The sequence below is a fragment of the Oryctolagus cuniculus genome, chromosome 5 (genome assembly GCF_964237555.1).
Source record: "Oryctolagus cuniculus chromosome 5, mOryCun1.1, whole genome shotgun sequence".
Classification (NCBI taxonomy): Eukaryota; Metazoa; Chordata; class Mammalia; order Lagomorpha; family Leporidae; genus Oryctolagus; species Oryctolagus cuniculus.
Window position 1 is genome coordinate 82521676 of NC_091436.1, and position 16458 is coordinate 82538133.

General features: G+C 46.0%; 1 protein-coding gene across 1 annotated transcript in view; it reads left to right on the forward strand.

Moving 5' to 3' along the window:
- BACH2 (BTB domain and CNC homolog 2) overlaps positions 1-16458 on the forward strand; it is a 396258-nt gene that overhangs the window by 307586 nt on the left and 72214 nt on the right. The window contains exon 4 of the mRNA XM_070073780.1: positions 3236-3490. Coding sequence (XP_069929881.1) covers positions 3248-3490 — 243 coding nt within the window. The 5' untranslated portion in view covers positions 3236-3247. The remainder of the gene's footprint in view (positions 1-3235; positions 3491-16458) is intronic.

Below are 16458 nucleotides of genomic sequence, written 5' to 3' on the forward strand. Positions count from 1 at the left end.
ATCTAATCCATATATAGATCATTGATTTTCAACAAAAGTACAAAGGTAACTTAGTAGAGAAAGAAATTCTGTTTAACCATGATGCTGGAATAGGTGGATATCCATAACGAAAAGGAAAAAAAAAAAAAAAACAATCCATACCTTGTTACATATACAAAAATTAACTCAAAATGATTATAGACCTTAAAAAATAAAACTTCCGGCAGAGAACATAAGAGAAAATCTTCGTGTACTTGGTTTAGGCATTACTTTTTTTAGATATAACACAAAAACCACAATCCATAAAAGAAAAAATTGCTAAGTTGGGCTTGTCAAATGAAAACTTTCTTCTCTTTGAAAAAGAATGAAAAGATGAGAGAGAATGAAAAGATAAGCTACAAAAGAGTGAGAGAAAATACTTTTAAAAATTGCATACCTGATAAAGGACTTTTGTTCAAAACAGATAAAGTACTGTCAAAATTTATTCTTAAGAAACAATCCAATTAAAAACGGGCAGGCACTTAGCTTAGTGGTTAAGACAACAGTTAGCACACACGTGTCCCACATCCGGGTGCCTGGATTCCATTCCTGACTTCAGTTCCTGATTCCAGCTTCCTGCTGGTGCAGACCCTGGGAGGTAGCAGTTAACAGCTTAAGGAGTTGAGTTTCTGCCACCCTTGTGAGAGACCTGGATTTCATTCGCAGCTCCTAGGCTCAATGCTAGTCCAACCCTGACCATTGTGGGTTCTGGGGAAGTGAACCAGAAGATGGAGCCTTGCTCGCTCTCTCTCTCTGGCAATAGTTTTGAAAATTAAAAAAAAAAAAAATTAATGGGCAAATGATTTAATAGACATTTCTCCAAAGAAGGTGTCCAGATGGCAAATAATCACATTAAAGATGTTCAACATCTTCAGTCATTAGAGAAAGCCAATTAAAATCACGCAGAGATACCATAGTGTACCTACAAATATGGCCAAATTAGAAAGACTGGCTGTACCAAGTATTGGCAAGGATATGAAAGAACTAGAACTCTCATATGCTGTGGGCGAAAATGTAAAAACCGTACAATCATTTTAGAAGATGGTGGTTTCCTAAAACTTTAGGCATACACTAACCATATGACCCATCCATTATACCCAAGAGAAATGAAAGCGTATGTTCCTACTAAGTCTTAGATACCATGTTCATAGCAGCTTTATTTGTAGGAGCCCAAAACTAGAAACAGCCCAAATATTCACCAGATTAATGGAGTAAAAATTATACTATATCCCTACAACATGACTCGGCAACAAAGGGACAAACTTTTAATACACACCAATTATGCTGGTAAAAGGAGGTAAACATAAAAGAATACATCTGTATGATTCCACTTGTATGGAAGTACCAACTAATACATAATGTCAGAAAGCTGGTCTCTTGGAGGGGGTGAGGCACAGAGAGGTAGAAGGGAGGAACTGTCAAAGCATGTAATGAAACTTTGGGGAACCATGGATATGTTGACTGTCTTGACTGTGTTAATTTCATAATTGTACATACATGTCAAAACATCAGATACACATGATAAATCTCTGCAGTTCACTGTGTGTTAAAGCTGTTTAAAAAGACAGTAGGACTCACTACTGGAATTCATACTAGTAGTAAATATTATTCAGAAACTGTGTTTTGTCAATTAATTACACATGCTGTATTTAAAAATACCTCAATGGATACTTTTTAAAACAACCCCTTCGTAGGGGCCCAGTTGTGGTGCAGTGGATTAAGCCACAGCCTGCAGGGCTGGCAGCCCAAATGAGCGTCGGTGCTAGTCAGACTGCTCCACTTCCTATCCAGCTTCTTACTAATGCACCTGGGAAGGCAGCAGAAGATGGCCCAGTGCCTGGGCCCCCGCCACCCATGTGGGAGACCTGGATGGAGTTCCAGGCTCCTGGCTTTGGCCTGACCCAATCCCATCCATTGCATCTATTTGGGGTGGAAGATTTCTCTCCCTGTCTCTGTGTCCCTCCCTGCCCTCCCTTTTCCTGTCTGTCTCCTTCCTTCTCCCTCTTTCCTTCCCTCCCTCTCTCTAAGTAACTCTGATGCCTTTCAAATAAATTTTTAAAAAAGAACCCTTTTGAGGACCAGCACTGTGACATATTAGGCTAAGCCTGCACATGCAGTGCCGGCATCCTATATGGGCACCAGTTCATGTCCCGGCCGCTCCTCATCCAATCCAGCTCTCTGCTGTGGCCTGGAATAGCAACCAAAGATGGCCCCAGTGCTTGGCCCCCTGCACCTACATGGGAGACCTGGAAGAAGCTCCTGGCTCCTGGCTTTGGATCGGCTCAGTTTCAGCTGTTACAGACATCTGGGCAGTCAACCAGTGGATGGAAGACCTCCCTCTCCCTCTCCCCCTCATCTCCCTCTCTCCCTTTCCCTCTCCCTCTGTCTCCTTCCCCTCTCTCTCCTTCCCCTCTCTCTCCTTCCCTCTCTCTGTAACTACCTCTCAAATAAATGAATTAAAAATCTTAAAAAAAAAAAAAACTCTTTTGTAAAAGTAATCTTCACTTTGAATCCATATGTTTTTTCATGGCCCCTAGGTGATATGTTATATCTTCTTGAAGAAGATGTACAGCAAGGCTTGTGGGGGAATTACAGCACAATTCTGCATATCTTTAAAAGCCAAGCACCAATAGCATCATGTTGGCTGTGCTTGGTCTTGGAGTAGGAGAGGGCAGATAGAACGGCCACCTATATCTAAGTCTCCAGCGCACACGGAGTTCACTTGCTAAATTATGTGTTGTGAGAATGTTTACTCTGCTCGGCGTCCTAGCCAAGTTTCTACTTAAGAACTTACGTGTACTTCATCAAGACGGCCTGGCAGATACTTCAGAATGATTCATTTCCTCAGCACAGATCTCAATTAGGCCTTGAATTGGGACTGTTGGCATGCAAGAGTTCCTTTTCAGCCTTCTAAGAAAATCACAACTACCAAGTTGAAAAGTACGGAATTGTTGTAAATGTTTTATACGTGTTCCATTAAAAAAAAAATGTGGCTTGTTCCCTGGGGGATACAAACGTAGTGAAAGGCGATGGTGGAAGTCAGCCGTAGGCCTGGACTTTCCAGGTGTGTCTGACCTCAGTTGTGCTAAGCGATCAGGGATGTGCTGATGGTGCTGCTGTCTGCGGGCTTGGGGCCGCGGCACCGGCAGCCCTAACGTTCTCTCACCTCCTCCCTCTGACTCGGCCACGGCGGTGACTCAGCCTTTCTTCGTTCCAGGGTGTGAACGGCATGTCTGTGGATGAGAAGCCTGACTCCCCCATGTATGTGTATGAGTCCACAGTCCACTGCACCAACATCCTCCTGGGCCTCAATGACCAGCGGAAGAAGGACATTCTCTGTGATGTGACTCTGATCGTGGAAAGGAAGGAGTTCCGCGCCCACCGGGCTGTGCTGGCCGCGTGCAGCGAATACTTCTGGCAGGCACTGGTTGGACAGACGAAAAATGACTTGGTGGTCAGCTTGCCGGAGGAGGTACAGTGATGGGGTTTGTTGGTGTGGTCGTTGGAGGGGGGCTTACTGACAGCCGGTAGGCAGCCCCGGCGCCACGTGCCTACTCCGGGGCTACCGTGCAGGCCACCACGTGCTGGGTTTGTTGGATGCACTTGACGTCTTGGAGCCATGAACATGAGCAGCCTGTTTCCTTAAGGGAACTGAGCCTCAGTGGGGCCCCAGTCCCTCGGCGTTTCTCATTCTCGGGTTTTGAGTGGTTCAGTCTTAGATACCAGGGCCCGAAACGCTGCTGTGATTTCTCTCTTTCAGATGGTTTAGGGGTGGCTCGATTTCCCTTGAGAGTTAAACAATGAGAGCATTCACAGCAACTTCCTTGCCTGGGGGGAAAAAATTAAAGCAGCCAGTAATGTTCACCGTTAATAGAGTCAGATTCTAAGAAGTGTAAACTTGCTTTTCTTGCCATTGTTGAAAACACCCTACAAGGGTTTCTTCATTCCTTCAGTGAGAGCAGTCACTTCGGTACTTTGGGAATGCCAGGAGCTAAGCCTGCCTTGTCCAGACACGACCTTGGATTGGACGGAGGGGCTTCACCGTGGCAGACCCTTAGATCAGTCACCCTTTGAACTGTGACTGCGAGTCCTCTTCTCCAGCATCCAGACTTCCCTTCCGCTTCATAGCCTGCAGGGTGAGACCGAGCAGCCTCTGGCTTTGAGTTCAGAGCAGAATCACTCCCTGGGCACCTCCACGACCCTAGGGCCTCCTCCAACAGCTGTGCGAGCTGTGTACCACACAACTGCCAAGCCTTTGTGAACAGAGTCCCAGCGTTGTGAGTGTTCCCACTGAGCCACTTCTTGGCAGCAATCTTAAGAAAAACCAAAGATCCCATCATCCGGATGCCAGGCGCTGATGGTCACAACAAGCATTCGATCCCAGGGATCATAAGCCCGGTTACTTTCAGAGGCCTAGCTAGTAATAGAAATGGGTGAGGCAGGTTGTACACGGGGTCTACAAAAAGTTCATGGAAGATGCCTACTGTGAAAAAAAGCTACGCACACATTTCCAAACGTGTTCACTGAAATGATCTCTGAAAGTCCTCGATGCACGTTTTGAAGTACTCTGGTACATGAGACAATAGGAAGTGACAGGGCGAGCACCTGCTCTGCTGAAAGGCATTCGGTTCAACCTAAAGAGCAAACAGACAGGCAGACAAGAGGTGGAGGCCGGAGGGGCCACCAGATCGCAGTCATTTCTGAATTAGCACCTACTGTTGCCCCTGAAGAGCAGGAGAGTGAAGACTCTTCACATTAGTCCGCCTGTTCTATCCTCGCCACAAAATCCTCGCAACCACTCCTCACTCCACTAGTGAGTAGATCGCTAGAGAGATACCAGGAACCAAAAGACAGTGGAAGGAAAGGAAGGACTTTGTTCCCAGTACGTGAGAAGGCGGAGGAATGGCAGCTGTAGTGTGGGATCCCGAACTGGTTTCTCCTCATCTGTTCCTTTGGAGGCAAGCCTAACCCATGAGGTCGCCCTGATGGTTGGGTAAGATGACAAGTATGAAAGTTCTCAGCACAGTGCCTGGCTCAGAGTAGGCATGGGTCAGACGGAAGAGGCTTTCTTCTCTAGGCATGGGCAGCAAGAATGCCTTTCTTACTTACTCCAACTCCGGAATCCTTTGGAAGTATTTGGGAAACCTCCAGTTAGCCAGAAAGGTATTGGGGAAAGAAATGGGGTATATCCTTAATTGATATCTGTTACCTCTTTGAGAACACTTAATTGTTTTAGTGGTCCTCAAAAATTTTATGTTAGAATTTATTGACAAATGAAAATCATGCTTGATCTATATAGTCTGTCTTTGGTAACTGTTGGCTGTGTGATCCCAATGCCCGACCTGCCCCCAGTTAGCACTGAGATCCTGGTCCAGTCACCTAATGTGCCTGAGCCACCCAGTTGTTATGTGTGAAAACTCCACAAAGCCTGAAGTCCTTCAATCACTTATTAAAAAAATAGTTTCAAGGGGTGACTGTTTGGGCTAGCAGTTAAGATTCCCATCAACATGCCCACTCCGTGTCCCATATCAGAGTATCTAGATTCAGTTCCTGGCTCTGGCTCCGGCTCCTGACTACAACTCCTGACTCCAGCTTCCTGCTGATACAGACTTCAGGAGACAGTGATGGTGGCTTGGGTCACTGGGTTCCTGTCACCTACATGGGAGACCTGGATTGAGTTCCCAGCTTCTGGCTTGAGCCCCAGCCCAACCCTGGCCATTCCAGACATTTGAGAGCTCACTCTGTCTTTGCCTCTGGAATAAACAAGTAATTATTTTTTAAATGCAATACCAAGGCAGTAAAGTACAAAGGAAACTGGGATATATGTATATGACATACTCTTAAAGTCTCTTTTGAGGGCAAATCGCTGCTTATTTCTGGCATTGCACACTCACTCTTTGAAGTAGATGACCCACAAAAATCTACTGGTTGACCTTGTGGGTTGCATTCCAGTTGGCATGTGTTGATTTTCTTGCCTCCTCACCCTGTCAAAGGGCTGCTGTCCCTGCATCCTCCAACCGTTGGTTGCTCAGGGGCCTGGGATCTTCAGGTGTAACCAGGTACTTCATGGGACCCATGAATTCATATTGTTGGTAATCCAGCTCTAAGCATCTTGCTGATGGAGGCTGAAAGTCAACCAGTCTCAGTGGCATTTTCCTTTGTGGCCCTGTACCTGTTTCTGGGGCCTCTCTGGAGAGCCCTCCGTCCTGCTCAGAGAACCTGCCTGTGGCCCATTGTGCTGGGCCTGGCCTTCCTCCAGCTGTGTGTACACTGACTTACCCTTGCACACTCGGTAGGAATTGTCCTACTGGGCGATGACTTCACAGAACTTGAATTAAGTGGCAAATAAGCAAACATCCCAGACACTACCTTGGAAAGTAGCTGCCTGCAACTAACTGCCATTTGGTTCCTGTGATGTAAGAAAAAGCATTAAATGAGCTCCTTGGAAATCTTCAAACGTCATCATGGGGCCGGTATTTGGAATAGCAGGTAAAGCTGCTGCCTGTGACACCGGCTTCCCATATGAGCACCAGTTTGTGTCCTAGCTGCTCCTCTTCCAATCCAGCTCTCTGCTAATGGCCTGGGAAAGCAGCTGAAGATGGCCCAAGTGCTTGGGCGCCTGCCACCCATGTAGGAGACCTGGAAGAAACTCCTGTCTCCTGGCTTCCGCCTGGCCCAGCAGTGGCTGTTGCAGCCATCTGGAGAGTGAGCCAGCAGATGGAAGATATTCATTCTCTCTCTTTCTCTCTCCCCCCCCCCCGTAACTCTGCCTTTCAAATAAATAAATAAATCATTTTGAAAAATAACTAAAATATTTTAAACAAAATAAAATAAAAAATCAACCTCACTGCAAGCCTGTTAGCAAATTCAAATCAACTTCTGGCCTCCCCACCCTTGCTGCCACGTGGGCCCCCCAGTCCACCTTCTCCCCTACCAACTCTTTGTGCTTCTCAGAGGCCAATCTGTAAGTTCCGCTTTGGATCATGCAACTTCCAAATCCAAACTGCCATCTCTGTCTCTCTCCCCTCCTCCTCCCCTCCATGCCCCTGCATTGTCAATTTAGGCTAGACTCAGCTCTGGCCTCCAGCTTCATCCAGTCATGCAACTCTACCCCCAACTCCTGACTCTTGATGAGCAGTGTCGTTACTAGTGACTTAGAACCACTCACATTGCGAGTGTAACCTCTCAACTGAAGGGAAAGAGGCAAAATGGAGACCTCCTTTAGAAGTCAAGGAATAACTGAAGTCTTGTTTTTTTCCCCTAAAATGGCACAGAAGTCCATGAGATTTATAGGACTTGAGTATTGGCTCCTCACTGAAACACACACTCATTTATGTGTGTCAGCAAATAGTAAGACATAAGCCACTCTACCTGGTACTTTCCATTACACGATAGAACAGATCACTTAATTTATGATTAGTAAGTGTGGTTTGTGTGCAGAGAAGGAGCAAAAGTAGTATGAAGCATCACAAGGCCATTCTTCCATTTCTCATTAGGATTTAAAATAGTTCAACAGGGGCCAGCACTGTGGCGTAGCAGGTAAAGCCACTGCCTGCAGTGCCAGCATCCCATATGAACGCCAGTTCATGTCCCAGCTGCTCCACTTCCAATCCAGCTCTCTGCTATGGCTTGGGAAAGCAGTAGAAGATGGCCCAAGTCCTTGGGTCCCTGCACCCACATGGGAGACCCGGAAGGAGCTCCAGCCATTGTGGCTAATTGGGAAGTGAACTAGCAGATGGAAGACTGTCTCTCTCTCTCTCTCTCTGCCCCCCCCCTCTCTCTTTCTCTTTCTCTCTCTGTATAACTCTGACTTCCAAATAAATAAATAAATCTTTTTAAAAAAATGATTCAACAGACATTCCCTTAGCTGTGGTCCTGGAGACTGTTCCAGGCTGGATGCTGGCCATGCCAAAAGTAGCATCAGAGTCACCAAGTTCAGTCTTAGGATGTGTCAAGAGCAGAGCACAGGAATGAGATGTGCATCTGGGAGAGGCGTATCCCACAGTGGGTTTGGGCACTGAACCCCCATTCTTTTTTTAAGACTTATTTATTCATCTGAAAGAGTTACAGAGAAAGGCAGAGAGAGAAGGGGAGAGAAGGAGAGAGAGCAAGAGGTCTTCCATCTACTAGTTCACTTCCCATATGGCTGCAGCAGCCATGGCTGGGCCAGGCTAAAGCCAGGAGCTTCCTCCAGATATCCCACGTGTGTTGCAAGAGCCTAATCACTTGGGCCGTCTTCTGCTGCTTTTCCCAGGCCATTAGCAGGGATCTGGATCAGAAGTGGAGCAACTGGGACACAGACCAGTGCCCATATAGGATGCTGTCATCACAGGCGGCAGCTTTACCCACTCTACCACAACACCAGCCCAACTCCTGACCCCATTCTTGCGAGGCTGTTTGGCTCCCTCCCAGGATGCCAGGGGAAGAGCAGCTGCTGAGAGTTATTGCCAAGACACTCCCACCATCTTTTGTGCTTGTTTCCTGTGTCCATTCACCCTGGGGGGAGGGGGAAAGCCTCGTGCAGGGCGGGGATGGATCCCTGGTGGGAGTGAGCATGGCCCCTTCAGGTGAACCTTATGTTTTCTTAGGTGTAAACATATTTCAGATTTCTGCTGGCTTATACACTGTCTTTTACTGGCTCTCTCTCACTCACTCACTCTCAACACGTTGAAGCAAATCTCATTTTTTCAGCACTAGACGAAAAGGAAAGCTGACCCCGAGGGATTGAGAAGAAGGGCATGTGTTGTTCATCTTCACCACAGGGTGCAGAAAGGACAGCCCCACCGCAGTACTGCCAAGCACAGACGCCAAGAAGAAATTAGGGAATCATCTTGTCTGGGGATTGGTAGAGGATAGGAAAGCTGCTCATGTCCCTGGGATGGTTTCGGTCCAGACTTTTAAGGGAGCAATAAGACAGCCTTGATTGTCTGAACAGTCCTCTCAGTATACGATAACACGGAGAGTACTTACCACTGCAGCGAGCATGCCAAGAGCACCCTGAGCAGAGTGAGACTGTGGGGAAGCTGGAGTTTGGGGATATGGGGAGGAGAACTCTATCGTGCCGAATGTAGAGTCAGCCATTGGGGCTTCCTCCATTCACCACCCACGCAGAGCAAACACCACCACTCCTTGCCTGAGAAAGAGAAACAAAAAGTTTAAGAACAGAAGAGCAGCGACCGTGAGAGGCTAGGGGAATCACAACCTGTCCCTTCACACCAGCGAATGGAAGGCCTTGAACGAACCAGGAGAGCTGTTTGGGCTTCTGTGTCCTCACTCATTAGTTCATTCATCCAGCACACAGCTGCCTACCAAGGTCCTGAATCGTACCAGGAGGCACCGTCCTAGGTGCTGGACGAACCCAGCTTACATCCCAATGGCAAGAAAGAAAAGTAATGAATAGCGAGTGTACTTTCTTAGATGCCACTGGGGGAAACACAGCAGAGAAGGGCGTCCGGGAATGTCAGAGTACAAGTGCTGCCTTTTTTTTTTTTTTTTTTTTTTTTGACAGGCAGAGTGGACAGTGAGAGAAAGAGAGAGAGAGAGAGAAAGGTCTTCCTTTTCCGTTGCTTCACCCCCCCAATGGCTACTACGGCCAGCACGCTGTGCCTGGCATACCACGCCGATCCGAAGCCAGGAGCCAGGTGCTTCTGGTCTCCCATGCAGGTGCAACAGGCCTGGTGTGTCTGATGCTTGGTGATGGGACGAGCAAGGGGAGGGTGGGAAGGAAAGTCTCAGAGCAGGGACGGGGCCAAGCAGTGCACCTTGCTGAACACTTGGCTTCCCTAGCCATAGGCTGGGAGGCCATTGGAGGGTTATTGGAGGTCATTTTGACTACTAGGTGGGCAAGGGCAGAGGTAGGAAGACCTTTCAGAGGCAGCAGCACAGGCTTGACATGATGCCTTGACCAGGCCACAGCAGCGTAATAGAGCTCTGTGTCAGCCTCTTGGGATATGTTTAAGGTCAGGCCAGGCTGATAGGATTTTCTCATCCGTTGTGTAGAAGGGGGGAAAGATAGAAGTCACAGAAAACTCCAAGGTTTGGGGTTGCCATTAACTGTGATTGGTCAAGACTCAGAGGAACAGGTTCAGCAGGACGGTTTGAGGAGGACAGGGTTAGAAGTTCTGCTTCTTACAGGTGAAGTTTGAGATACGTGCTCACATCTAAAGTGAGGTGCCTGGCATCCAGTTGGATATTCACAATGGGAATTCATGGGAGCAGTCTAGCCTGGATATAATAGTTTTCATACCAGAACACTGGGATATTGACCGTCACAGGATTAGATATGATCACCAAGGGAGAACGTGTGAATAGAAAAGAAAAGAGATCCCAGGAGTGGGCCTCGGTGCTGTCCACGTCAGAGTGATGAAAAGGAGCCAGCCGGAGCCGGAGTTGACCGAGGAAGGACAACATGGAGGTAGGAGGAGAAGCCAGAACGTGCATTGCTGTAGGCTGGTGAAGCAGGTGTTTCAAGGGGGAGGGAATAAGCAGCCGTGTCAAATGACATGCTAGCTCAGAGGAAGGCTGCAAATCGGCCATCTAGCAATTTGGAGGCCATTTGTGGTGTTGCTGAGCACTTTGGGGAAAGTAATAAGAGAAAAAGGCAATTCAGTAATTTCCAGAGAGTGGAAGGAGAATCAGAGAGAGCTCACGTAGGCTACATTTGTTAGCTCTTTCAAGTTAACAGGAGAAGGGAGGTGAAACACTATCAAAAGAGGTTGCATTTATCTTTTTAAGTACAAAGCAATCCCAGCATGTTTCTACTCTGGTGCAGATTACCAGTGTTCACCCACACCCTATTTTCCTTTCTTCCTGGATACATAGGAAGACGAAATTTGCCATCAGATGGGCCATGTGACTGGATCTGGCCAAGGCAGCGTGGGGCAAAGCACTGAGCTGCTTCTGGCCTGAGACTATTAAAAGCCGGGCGGAGATCTTCCTGCCCTTTCCTGTCCGTTTAGCTGGCGCCAGAGAACTCCAGGTTGGAGGAGCTGAAGCCCAGATTCCTGCGTCGCTGTTGGAGGAGACTAGCAGAGAGCCGTCTGATGCCATTCAGACTGGCACGGATGGGAATCAACTCCTAGGCTAAGCCATTCACATTCGATCTTGTGTTTGTGACCACAGCAGAGCCTAATGAATCCTGGTTAGGCTAATACCTGGGCTGACGGGAAAGTTCCAAGTGGGAAAAAGCTTGACAATACCAGAGACAGAAATGCATTTGCTGGTTGAAGTCCTGGCAGTGCCCCCGGGAAGGCAACAGATATTGGCCCAAATAGTTGCAACCCAATGGGACACTCCTATGGGAGACCTGGATTGAGTTCCGGGCTCCTGGTTGCAGCCCACCCCAGCCCTGGCTGTTGCAGGCATTTGGGGAGTGAACCACTGGATGGAAGATCGACCTCTCTTTTTCTCTCGTTCTGTCTGTCCCCCTCTCTCTCTCTGTTGCTGTCTTTCAAATGAGTGAGTACTCCCTGGCTTGTCAGAAAACGTGTTACAGACAGTCAGAGGAGATGGCAGTTGTGAGCTGTTTGATGGCCTAAAACCTAGGCAGATTGCAGGAGCCGCACAAAGATCATGACTCTTGAACCGTTTCAAAGGGTTCTAGGATTTTGAGAAAAGTATCTCACATGTAACGGCCTTCGTGTCAGTGTGAGTGCACTCCAAGTAACAGTACTTGGGACCAGCCTGACTCACAGCGCTGCTGCTCAGATTAATAAAACGTGCCATGTTAAACTTCTTGGAAGGGTGATGCTGTAGAAACGGTGGGTATTCTTATTCCCATAAAAGGAAAGAACAGGCTACTCTGATGAAACAGCTCTTAGCTCAGGATCCTCGTTAAAAGCCGTGGTACGAGTTTCCAAGTCGCATTAGTGAGACCTGGCAGCTGATGAAGAAAAAGCAAGTAAATAAGAAGAAGTCAAAATATCCCAGGGAACTGCCTGCTGGCAAGGAAGACGTTTTCAGGTCGCGGAATCGTGCTGATGATTTTGAAAATGCCTAAAGGCAGAAGTTATTTATAGTAACGCAAAGGTGACTTCTAGCCCTGAAATCTGGGCCTCGGTCTCGCAGGGGGGTACAATAAAAGAGTGCCCCACAAGAGGAGCCAGTGCCATTGTGGTCCCAGCTCTGCAGGCCGCGGGAGGATGCTGATACAGAGGGAGGGAAATCGAGTGCGAAAATAGCCAGAGCAGTAGCTAATTTTAAAACTGAGACGCAGAAGCTGTTTCCAAACCTCTTACATTTTTTAAATCCTGAGGCCAGTAAGTGCTATTTAAAGAAACGTATGCAGAAATGCATTCCTCTCTTGGCATAGTAGTAGGAGTTGAGTAGACAAAAACCTGAGACGTACCAAAAAATTATTTTGAATGACCTGATTTGAAAGCCAGTTTTAAGATTTCCTTTCACTCTACCTATTGATCCCTATCTGACCTTAGATGATCACATTAATCAGCATTTTCAAGCAGCGCTTTGACTGGATCTACTGTGTAGTAAAGCCTTTGACAGTAAAATTGTGTGCATTAAACTTTATAAAATGAATTCCCCGGGCATCTCTTCATTTTAAAACATCTCTCCATCTGTGAACAAAATGTCCCTTTACATTCTTTCTTCTATTCTGCAGTCCTTCGGCTGTATCAATTAAAATTAATAATAGCTCAAAAGACCAAGTTCAGAGCTATAAAGTTTCTCACTTGATCAGTAATCATAACTATTATTTTGTCATATTTAATCATAGAACTCGGGCTTTTAACAGGGTACTTAATTAAACTTTTAATTCACGATAAGAAGTTAAATAGCGCTTGGGAGGATTTTTAAAAAAAATTATTTCCACTTCCCATCCAGATTACCCGAAAGAAAAAATATGATAAAAAGCCATAGTGGCAGCCAGCCAAGGGTTTTGTAGGTCATGCCAACATGAGCTGGCAGCAGGCCATTGTCCGGTGAGCCTGGCTTTATGGTTGCAGAGTAATCACTCTTGAGTAGATGATTGAGTCACTCATGTTGTAGTGGTACTTGCTTTGAGCCAGTACTTCTTAGAATGGGTTTCTTGTTCGCTGTTATTACCTGTTCTGTTTTGCCAATAAAAGTGCAGGACCATTTAGGCTGAAAGCCAAACAGAAGAGAAACATGGATTATGTCTCTCGTTTCTCTCTGCTTCCTGAAAACAGAAAACGTGATTCAACAGTGAAAGCATGGTGCGATTTTTAAGTGAGTTACAAGAAATACAGTTTCCGCCCCAAAATACCCAGAGCTGGAATCCAAGAATCAGGTTTTGTTCTGTCTTTTCTCTGGCAGCTTTAACATTTGGCACCGATTTGAGGATATCAATAAAGTTACCTAATAATCTTAATGGATCCACATTCCATTCCAGAACTTGGAATGTCACCAGGCTGCCTCAAGTTTCAGCTCTATTGTTTGGGGTGTTTGTGACATTTCTGGTGGGTGTGCAGTTATAAAAACAGACGGCTTTTGAAAGAAGCCCTTCTTAGGGTGAGAACACCTGGAATCTCGGTTGGACAAGCTGTAAGCCAGAAAATTGATTCAGGAATTCTTTTAATAAAATGGATCATACCCAAGCATTGGAGTGATGCATGGTTTTCAGAAAGGAAAAAAAAATGGCTGAGTGTTCTTAGAGGCACAAAGAAAGTAGAATAAATTGTGTATGCTAGTCAGTTAATACCTTTATATTTATGTGCTTGTTTGTTTTGGTTCTTAACCAAATCACAGCCTACGTAAACTGCTGGTTTCTTTTTGCTCTGAGAAGTGGAGCAATTAAATAATAGCACTTTCGGTTTCCTAATGTCTCGGAAGTGCTCTCTTTTTCCCATTACCCTGGTGCACATAAACTCCTAAAACATGCTGACAGCCTTCCTAACTGACATTGGCACCAGCTCCAAGGTAGCACTGATGCAGTGAGCGTGGCCATCTGAGAGGGACTTTGTGCACTGCCTGGCCAGGGCTGGGTGAAAAAGTTCATGCATTCAGCACCCTGGGTGGGATGGAGCCAGGCCTCCCACGTGAGCACGTTTTTTTGACTGACTGGCAGTAAAAAGGAATACTGGCAGCTGTTCCCAGGCAAGCCAAAAAGTTGGCTGGGGCTGAGAGAAAAAAAAAATGCTGGGATTTCGCCAATGAAAGGTTCCTGGTTTTAAAAGAAAATCTAAAGAAAGGATACAGAAGGTCACAATCACAGGTCTCCAGCTTATTGAAGTAGCAACTATTGCATTTTATCTCCTGTGTTATAAAGGATCGTATTGAATGTCTCATTTGTGCTGATTCTTTCTAAGCCATCACTTTTGTTCCGTTGCAGTCTTTTTTTTTTTTTTTTTTTTTTTTTTTTTTTTTTTTTTTTACTGTTCCTATGCAAAACCAGATGACAGATTATTCCTTCTACAAGTGGTATATAGATGATATAATTCCTGGAGACAGCATCAGCTATTAAACTGAGCAGAGCAGGTGTCTGCGAGCAGGGGCCACACTTGTATGTGTCCAGCCGTGTTGAGTGGTGCAGGTCATGATGGAATGTTCCATACAGTTCCCTTCAAAGATCTGTCCACAGAGATACTTCATAAATTATCTGTTACCCTTGCCTTATTAGTTACTTAACGGAGAAAATTAGGGAAATCCGGAAAGTACTAACAGGCCAGGGAAACAGCCGCTCACAGACAGGACCCTCAAGGGTCTTGCTGTATAAATAAGAGCGTTCAATTCCCAGCAGAGACGTTCTGATGTTGTGTTGTCATTCTTCTCTCCCATCAAATGCCCAAACTGTGTGTGAATATTTTTGGTGCCTCTGCCAAGTGGAGCTGTAGTATCCCAGGAATGGAATTGTGCCTTACAGATGGGAAGGTGGAAAGATCAAAAGCATAGAACCTCAACATTCAGGGTTAAAATGGCATAGTTTTGCGAAAGCAGCAGGATACTAAAGGAAGCATGCTTTCTGTAGCTCCGGGGATTTGGGGGGATGTGTTAAATCCGTCAGCCTTACATAATGTTCATAGAGAGAGATGCAGTGACCTTTAAAGTTCTGTTTAACCAAGTATGTCCAGGCCTTCTATCTGAGATGTTGACCAGATGTTCTGATTCACTGACACCACGAGGAAATAGCATCCCAACTACACATGAGGGATGGACCTCATGACCCCTTCATGGGTCACTGCTTTGGGGGATTAACTTTGAAAATGTAAAATCATCTCCTTCAAAGAACTTAAAATAGTTGCAGCATCAACACAAAACGGTAGAAACCAAGGTGACCAATTCACGCGCGTTTGTTGTAGCTTCCATGTTGGGCTGGTGGTTATTTGTGCTGCAAATGTTCATATGGAGGTACAGGTAGGATTTTGCTTTCATCTCTTCCATGAAATCTGTAACATCTGAAACCGACACTCACAGGATTGATAGCACTTATCCAGGAAGAGGTGTGGAGAAGGCCTCCCAGGGAGGGCACTGACATAACAAAGACCCAAAGAGAGGTGCTTGTCCTTGATCAACACCATGGTAGAGTTGGAAACAATTCCAAATGTGGTCAGATTACATGGGACCTTATTATGAGAGAATGAAATTTAAACAAAAGAATTTAGGCTTGATGATGTAATCAACATGAACTCACTGAAACATTGTGAACCAAGGAGTGACATAATGAAAAACAATTTATGCCATATCTATTAAGCTGTGGTGTATAGATACGATAGATGGAAACCACAAACTACTACACACGGACAACGACACCCTAACCCTAACACGGGCAGAGGAAGGTCCATACTTGACTAAGAACTGGGAGAATGATAGCACTTTGTGGAAATACCTGTAGGAGTAGATTAAGATTCTGCTTGGGACACCCACATCCCCTATAGGAGCACCTAGGTTTGAGTCCCAGCTCCGTTCCCTATTCCATCTGACTGCTGAACTGTACTCTGGGAGACAGAGGTGATGGCTTAAGTAATTGTGTTCCTGGAACCCATGTGGAAGACTTGAGTTGTGTTCCCAGCTTTGGACAGTGAACTAGCTGAGGGGGGTGTGTGTGTGTGTGTGTGTATGTATGTATGTATGTATGTCTCTCCTTTCTTCTCTTCCTCCCTTCACTGCCCCCAATTTTTTAATTATTAAATTATTGTTAGTTTATTTTAAGAAAAAAAAACCTGTAGGTGGAACTTCCTTAGAGAAAAGTCAAGGACTAGAGAGAGCTTTTTGTGCAGTAACACCATGAGGAAGCAAAGGGACGAATCCAGAGGGTGGGTCATTCTTCAGGACAAATGGCCTGTTTTCTTCAGTAAATCAGTGACAGAGCAGAACCATGCAAATTAAACACAAACCAGATGTAGTGCATCGTCCTGGAGTAGCTGGTGGCTTGAGCAAACCAGTTACAAAGGACTTCGGAGGCAGGAGATTGGAGAAGCTCAAATATGGCCTGGGTATTGGATGGAATAAAGGTGGTAAAAACTGGAA